This window comes from Gymnoscopelus microlampas (assembly GCF_963454915.1).
Source record: "Gymnoscopelus microlampas genome assembly, chromosome: 15".
NCBI lineage: Eukaryota > Metazoa > Chordata > Actinopteri > Myctophiformes > Myctophidae > Gymnoscopelus > Gymnoscopelus microlampas.
The window spans coordinates 10,372,258-10,381,320 of NC_139952.1; the positions used below are offsets into that span (position 1 = coordinate 10,372,258).

Genomic DNA, 9,063 nt, shown 5'->3' on the forward strand with positions numbered 1-9,063 from the left:
TTGATGATCGGATCATCGGTCAGTAGGTGGTCATCAAATTATTGGCTTAGGAATGCGATTTTTTCTTTTTAAATCTCCATGAATTCAAGACTTCATGGGGTGTGAAATTGATAGAAAGCAAGTATTTTGTGGGTGAACTACTCCTTTAACCCAACATCCATGATATAACCTACTGCAGGCCTGCTTTGTGTACAGCACAGTAACACTAGTTTGTTGTTTTAGGGCTGGATGAATGAGTTCCTCAGCTGGGACCCGGTCCAGTGTGGCACCGACATTATTATGCTACCCAGAACAAAGTTTTGGCTTCCAGATGTAGTGATCAACGAAATGTGAGTTCTGTTTTGTTTTGTTTTTTTAATTTCCTGAAAAATGAACATTTTGGAGAAAGCTGGTTTCTGCTGGACAGCAGAGATTTATCCTTAGATTCCTTAGAGTTCTTTTATTACATGTTGGTACTGTATCGGATCAGTACTCGGCACGATAGCCTGACATTGGCCAGTGAACCCATGTGATGAGTTTAGCTAATGCCAGGCTAATGTCCTGATGATGGGTTAAACACGAGGAATGACTTTAAAAGACTTAACTAAAAGGTCATTCTAGAGCCGTATGACATCGGTCTGCCGTTCTGCTTTGTTCCTGTCTTGCAGCATGGACGTGAGCGACGCCATGTCTGTCCCCTACGTGACCGCCTGGCACAACGGCTGGATATTTGACTCGCTGTCCATGAGGGTAGTCAGCTCCTGCAACCTTGACATCTACACCTTCCCCTTTGACGTCCAGAACTGCACTTTCACCTTCAATTCCTTCATGTACTACGGTGAGGCGCACAGCTTTGCTCAAGAAGGGCTCCTCCTCAGCACCCAAATGTCACATTCAGTTTTGTGTCAGATACAAATAGTTTTTGGTTGTTCCCTCACATGTACTTTGAATACTAGCCTACTAATACTGGATAATAATGACTTTGACTTTTTAGGATTCAAATTCAAAAATATCAAAAGTAGCAGATCTACAAGCTCAAAACACTTCGTGCCATGCTTTGAGCTTGAGGGTCTGCTACTTTTGATGCTTTTGTGTGACGCAGTAGTATGATCAAGTAGGGCGTTAATTTGCAAAAAAAACACAAAAAGTTGGAGATGAGAGGTTTCTGCCCGACAGGAACACATCATAACTTACCTTTTTCTTCATATTGCCTTGTATAATCTCTCCTTTGATCCCTCTTCTCTTCTCAGAGAATCATTTGAGATTGACTCTTGGGATACCAGTGGAGGACATTCTGAAGACTTCCAAGGAGTTGATGACAACCATGGGAGAGTGGGAGCTGATGGACATCACGTGCACTAAAAATGTCAATGTTGTTGCTGGTTTTGGAGCTTCCGATGAGCTTGCATTCCATGTACGTTTAAATCTTACATATATATATATATGTATATATGTATGTATATATATATATATGTATGTATGTATGTATGTATGTATGTGTATATATATATATATATATATATATATATATATATATATACATATATATATATATACATATATATATATATACATATATATATATATACATATATATATATATATATATATATATATATATATATATATATATATGTATACATATATATATATATATATATATATATGTATATATATATATGTATATATATATATATATATATATATATATATTTTTTTTTTTTTTTGTTTTGCTTTTTCCCCCTCCAATTTGGTTGTTATGCCAATTGATTCCTCCCCACGGACATTTGTGTGCTGTCACTGCTGTTGTATCTTACTGACTCACCTGCCAGCGGGGAGCCTCCACCGGGAGGACGTAGGGCCTTCGTCCTACTCCTCCCGCCCAACATAGGTGCCCACCTATGTTGGTATAATATCTGATAATAATATCTAAAAATCTGATCCTTATAGCATTATTGCAAACTCATGCGCAGTTGCCCACTACAGACGAACACCAAAACAATCACCCTGGGGCAAATCCGGGGCAAAAAATACCTGGTATTCCTAAACGTAACCTCATTAAACTATGCCTAAACCTAACCTGATTCCTAAACGTAACCTCAGTAAAACTAATAATTTTTCTAACCCTAAACTTGTTTCTAACCTTATCCTCAGTAAAACAAATACAGGAATACAAGAACCGCTGGTCCGCGGAAAAAATGGGGGCGAGCGTGTTTTGGGGCAAGTTTTCCGTTTATATTATATTGACGGCACCACGGCTTGCGTGGAGTAATTAAACACCACAAACAACACGGTTGTATGTTGACTCAAACACACTGAAGCGATTTAGAAGCACTTTATCTACCTAACACTTATGTTGATTTAACGTTAGTACATGTGTTTGAATGTTGACATGCGTTCTTTGCAGATTATAATATGGGCATTTGACAGTCCCTCTTTTTCCTGGTACGTGGACTGGTGCTGAACAAGTTTCATGTAGTCATCATGGTACAGCCTGGAATATAATGATAGCAGATATTATGCTTTAAAGTAATAATACCCTGAGCACGGAAGCAGTGAACCTAGGAATGGTTTGTTCTCGTCCCCTGCAGATCAGACTGAGACGCAGGGCTACTCTCTACGTGGTGAACCTCCTCCTTCCCAGCGGTCTCCTCATCACGGTGGACCTCTTCAGCTTCCTGCTGCCTCCTCAGAGCGCCGACCGCTCCTCCTTCAAGATGACCCTCATCCTGGGCTACACCGTCTTCCTCCTCATGATGAACGACCTGCTGCCGGTCACTGGAAACCAAACACCTCTCATAAGTCAGTATAGTACAAGCTGTCCAGGCGTAAAAGGCCAGAGGACTGCTGTACTGTAGATAGCCTTCTGTACGGCTTAACTGCAGTGGTGCAATGCTCACTGGACGGCCTTGCACGGCGTGCCAGAACCTATTTGACCAGGAGCAAGCGCAGGCACACGCATAGCTTTAAAACTACTTTAAATTCACACTTCAACAAATTTTACAAAGGCTCCCGACTCACGCCAGGTACATTAACATAGGAATTAGCCTATATGCATATCAATTGTCCATTGTGTGACCTATCGTGTAGGTGTTAAGCGACGTGCGCGTCACGTCATTAAAATACAGTGCAAGCACTTCCCAAAAGAGCATAGCAACACTGCTTAACTGGAATGTCATGTTCTGTTCTGAAGGACCGTGTGTGTGTGTGTGTGTGTGTGTGTGTGTGTGTGTGTGTGTGTGTGTGTGTGTGTGTGTGTGTGTGTGTGTGTGTGTGTGTGTGTGTGTGTGTGTGTGTGTGTGTGTGTGTGTGTGTGCGCGTGCGTGCGTAGCAATTATCCCGTAACTTACTGGTCGTAACTTCAGCATGGTACATGACGTAATATTCCATAAATCATATAAATATCATTTATGAATTATTACAATACATAATAATATATTGAAACTTACGTCACTGTAATAGTAACGTGAATTTTTGTCAGACTTGCAATAAATATCCCAATAGTATTACTGTAAACAGAGGATAAGGAATGACACATGCCTTCTTAATAACAGTAGTCTCCAAATTTATTAAGGTAAATAAATACACAAAATTGATCCGAAATGCCAATGCATTTCATTGTACGTCATAACTATGTTATCTATGTGTTCTTTCATTCAACGTTTAATGACAGGCTGGTGCTGTCATCAAAGGTCATGACTTAGACCTATTGTAGACCATATTTTGAGAGAGGCCGGTATGTAACACCATGTTCTCCATCAATATATGTCAACTAGAGGACCAGTTAGATAACTTAGAACCAAAAGCAAAGTATTAGTTCACCCACTGAAATGAGGGCTTAAGTTTTAGTAGATAAAGTGTAACATAGGATATCATGTGGGAGAAGAAAGAATTGAACAGAAATGAACTACCACGCTGTCTGGAAAAATGACATATCATGGGGCCCTTTAGGAAGAAAGAAACCGACGCATACATACAGCCTATCTTCAATTGTTTGCCATAATTTCATGTTTTCAGAGTCATACGACCTGGGAGTCCTTTTGTGACAGTCTTTTTTCCAGAGTCCAGTGAGCGGTCAATGTCTGCCAAGGTACGGTGGGAAAGATAGAGTCATTGGACTGTGCCCGACCCATCTTCTCCCACCCCCCTTGGCCTTGTGGATCAGGTCAGGATCAGCAGAGAGGAGAACAGCAGGCAGGACAGGCGCAGGAAGAGAGCGAGAGAGTGCTGGGGTATTTCTCTTTATAGGTGGGGGCCGGTTGACCCCCCCTTCCTTGGGGGCGGCCCTCTGGTCAGTTTGTCAGTGTAGTTCTTCATGTAAACACACATCATCCAGTGAATGATATTGACTCATTGTTCGTTCATTGATAACACATCGTCACTGAGTCTTTTTGGCCTTCTTATTGCACGTGAAATCGAAAATGCAATTCAGGCATATCTTGCATCAAATACATTAGGTTAGGTTTGTTAGTAAATGACTCAAAGCACTGCGGCCTGGACCACATGGTGGGTCCTTTCACTGCACACGGCTGTGGGCCTATTTGTGACGTTTTACTCCGGAACCTTCTAATAATACATTTGAGTATTTTGAAATCACAATGACTGTAGACTTGTTTAGATATCAAACATGACAGGCTGCAAATTAAATAGGAGGCAGGTGAACCTCACAGTGTACTCAAACAGAGAACATAGCATTTCGAGAGCCCGATACATCTCTTTAATATCCAAAAATGCACTTTTCTGCATAAGTCAAATTTTGGGATGGTCTGATATTGCTATGATCACTACACGTGCATAAGTACGTTAGGGATGCCAACCGCCCCTTGAAATACATATTTGGACACTTAAAGTCGTGTTCCCTTATTGAAATGATAAGGAACCCACTTTGCTCCTTATTTGTGGGAATCAATCAATGACACACATCTTACAAGTTCAAACAGTTCATATACACATACAGTACGTACAATATACTATGATAATACACAAAAACTATACATACTGTATATACAGTGAGATTTTATCTTTTTCCCAGCCGGCTGTCCCGTATTTGAATTTCAGATATCTGGCAACTCTAGCGTGCGTGCGTGCGTGCGTGCGTGCGTGCGTGCGTGCGTGAGTGAGTGTGGTTATTACCACTATAGACGGCACAAGTGATTAGATTGATTAGAGAAGGTTCCTAAATCACTTTGTTAACAATGCTGTCTAGTCTGTTATCACATGTGAGTGTGTGTTGGGAATAGAACCTTTCAGATGTGCTGCATGAGAACATGTTGACTTCCATCACTCCTTCTGCTCTCCTTCTCTCCCTTGTATCTCTCTCTTCCCAGATGTGTTCTTCTGTCTCTGCCTGGCTCTGATGGTGGCCAGCCTACTGGAGACCATCCTCATCACCAATCTCCTGTGTGACTCCAGTTGGAACATGACTCCGGTCCCCCGATGGGTCCAGGTGTTGGTCCTACATATCCTGGGCCCTCTTCTAGGCCTTCCTCCAAAGCCCAAAGAAAACACTAACTTAGGTATGTGAAAAATATGGTATTAGTTATAAAAATATATAAGTTTTATTCTACTATAGCACCCTAACCAAGTCCACATTTCTATATACATCTGATTATGTTACATCCTCAATGGAAGTTTATGTTTACAAACTCTTCTCATAAAAACAACACAATGCATAGCATCCAATGAAAGGAAATAGCCAAGTACATTTAGCTGAGCATACATGCACTGAATTAGGAGTAGGCCTAATGTACCTGTAACTGCATGTGCCAGAAGGGCCAGATGATGTCAGTTCAGAACTTTTCCGTTTGTATACACTCTGTTCACTCAAAGATAGTGATATTTACAGTGGTGCAAAAAGTACTCAAATGTTTTACTTACGTAAAAGTATCAATACTGCAATGTAGAAGTACTCTGTTACAAGTAAAAGTCTGGAATTCAAAATTTTCTTGAGTAAAATTACAAAAGTATTGGTATCAAAATGTACTCAAAGTACCGAAAGTAAAGGTACTAAAATGTATGAAAATAACCTGGGTATAAAATAGGGCTAACACTAATGTAATGTATGCCTGTTTCCTAGAAGTCAATGCCTGCCCTCTGGTGGCAGTGGAGGACAAGGCTGGTGAGAAAGCTCCAGAGGAGAGGGGGCCTGAGGTGGAGGATAAGGCCCTGGAGGAGATGAGGAGGCTGGGTAAAGACCTCCAGGCCATCCGCCTCCAGGTGGACCAGCAGCTGACAGGGAACCAGAGCTCTGAGGAGTGGGTCCAGGTGGGCTTCATCGTTGACCGCCTGCTCTTCATCTTCTACATCATCTTCATAGCAGTCAGCTTCATTACCATCATCTGTATCTGGGCCAGCTCACATGCAGCTGATATGTAGATGACCACTGTTTGTTATACAAGGCCCATTATTGTAGACCAGGGGTCTTCAACGTTTTGCAGGCCAAGGACCCCATAGCTGAGAGAGAGAGAGAGATGAAGCAGGGACCCCCACTACATATTGGGTCCATGTTAAACGTGTTTTTAGACATTTAACGACGACAAATTACCTTTGGCTCGGTACTTGGTCTGCTCTTCTTTTCCCTGTACAACAAACTTTGCCGAAAATAGACGATCTAGCAACGCGTTGTGAGCTTGTAGATCTGCTATTTTCCCTCAGGATAGTGATGTGAGGTTTCAAGTGGTTAATCAAAAATAAATAAAAAGTCACACAAAGTTCTAGCGCCCCCCTGTAGTATCTCTGAGGATCCTCTAGGGGTCCTGGACCCCTTGTTGAAGACCCATGTTGTGACATAAATGTTTGTGTGAAATTGCTCAATATTTCATAGCTTTGCGTTTCTGTATGTGAAGGCTTTGTTGGTTGGAATTTTAGTTAACACTATTGGACACGTACAGTCCCAAAACATTTGCTTAAGTAATTACATGTGGTTGATGTGGCTATGGTTTTGCAGAATCTAGAAACAAGTGAACACTAAAAAAATCATTGAAAACAATTGACTAGTTTTTCATTTTTTATTTTTCATTGAGTACAGTGGAGTACCCCCAGTACTCCACTGTACTTCAAATCCAGGAGAAATCCAGGAGACTCCTGCAGGATCCAGGAGGGTTGGCAGCCCTGATATACTGTACTGTACGTAGCCTATATAGATGCATGTTTACATGAGTGAATATGAAGTGTACGACTGTTTCCTCAGAAACAATACCACATGTGTTTGTGGTTTGCAAGGAAGGCAGGAACCATGACCGTTAGTGACAGGGGGTTTGATCTTACCACACACACACGCACACGCACACGCATTCGCGCAGTGAGTGAGTGAGGAACATACGTGTAGACTAGTCTGGTATTCTCTTGTTAAAGACTACCAACCACTGACAGTGTCTGTCTGTCTGTCTCTCTGCCTGTCTGTCTGTCTGCCTGCCTGCCTGCCTCCCTGGTTCGCCCCCCCGGTCCGCCTAGTCTATGTGTCGAAGGGTTAATGACCAAGACACTTAACCCCTAACTGCTCCCTGCTATATTAATAGCACCACTGTCCCTTAATTAGGACACATTTCATATGAGAAAAAATACAGTGCAAATTATAATTATATTATATATCGTTGCTGTCCGGCAAAACACAGCTAACTCCATTTTGACGCTTATGATTTTTTTCCATAAATAGTGCTATTGAAGCTTTTACGTCTTTGTGTTGGTAAAATAAATATTGAACCAATGAAAAGTATTAAAAAGTGCTTCTGACAAAACCAGCTAACTGTATTGGATCCTCAAACTTTCTGCTAAACTAGCTAACTCCACCAAAAGGGGGGTGGAGTTAGCTGGTTTTGCTGACTCCAGTCTCCACCCCCTTTTGACCTCCAACCTCAATGTGAGCTTGGAGGTCTATTCAGCTGTTCTTATCAATGATGAACAAAACCTCTTAACTTTTTTTTTTTTTTTCATTTCCTGAAAATTTTATATTTTGTAGTTAAAATAGAGAGTGGCAAAAAAGGAAACACTTGAGCCCTATTCAAAAATAGCTACAATTATCCATTTATTCATTATCACTGACTCCACACTGCCTTATGCTCCCTTATTACTGACTCCCTGCTGCCCTCGCCTTATTACTGACTCCCTGCCCTAAGCTCTCTTGATACTGACGCTATGCTCCCTTATTACTGACTCCCTACTGCCTTATGCTGCCTTATTACAGACACCCTACTGCCTTATGCTCCCTTATTACTGACTCCCTACTGCCTACAGCCTTAAGCTGCCTTATTACAGACTCCTACTTCCCGGGCAAAAAATACCTAACAACAACATCAATGACACCAGGCATCGCTTTCCCTCAAGTCCTCGCTGAGGCACATGTCAAGCTTGAAGTCGGTCGGTCTCATATATGCGCATGACCATACTGTATATGGATGGACATAACGGTCAGATTGGCAGTTCTGGACAACCAGATCTCCGTATACCAGTATGCCTATACTGTATATGGGCGTATCAGTCAGATCTGCGTTTTTTGTGCATTTCTTATATGGTGAGAACGCTGTTCTTGTCACAGAGCTCAGCAGAGTGGACACTGGTCGCTGGGCCATGGACTTTCCACACGCTGTTTGGAGGCAGCAAATATAAAAGCATTAAAAATGCTTACAACCAGTTGCTTTAATATATAATTGTACTTTTAAAATGACTTGTGTAGGGCGAATAATGAAGGAGTAATGGCCTTTTAAGGAACCTGATCAGATTTTGGTACACCTGATACTACAATAAACCATTGAGAAACCTTTTGTTCAAATTATTTTGGGGTCAAACCATATTTGCACCCGCCTAAGACTTGAACTTATGAATCTATTTTCAAGAAGTCATCCCTTGAACCATTCAGAAATCTAACCCTATTTATAAATCTGCTCTTGTGCTTGCCTTCTCATTTGTTATACTGTATGCATGAATGTTAGGCCTAGTTATACTATATATATATATATATATATATATATATATATATATATATATATATATATATATATATATATATACATAATATAGCTGTGCACTGTGGCCTATATTCTCAATTCAAGTTAAATAAATAAATGACAACATTTAAGAATATGATTA

At 41.0% G+C, this 9,063-nt stretch overlaps 1 protein-coding gene across 1 annotated transcript; it reads left to right on the top strand.

Annotated features, from left to right (window-relative positions):
• Positions 1-228: 228 nt before the first annotated feature.
• Positions 229-6,438, top strand: LOC311061645 (5-hydroxytryptamine receptor 3E-like; the record flags this gene model as incomplete). Its single annotated transcript, XM_084080336.1, has 6 exons — positions 229-329; positions 648-817; positions 1,230-1,393; positions 2,571-2,781; positions 5,307-5,495; positions 6,056-6,438. 6 exons carry the CDS (start codon positions 229-231, stop codon positions 6,352-6,354), a joined length of 1,134 nt encoding a protein of 377 aa, XP_083936462.1. The 3' UTR covers positions 6,355-6,438.
• Between the last annotated feature and the right edge of the window lie 2,625 nt (positions 6,439-9,063).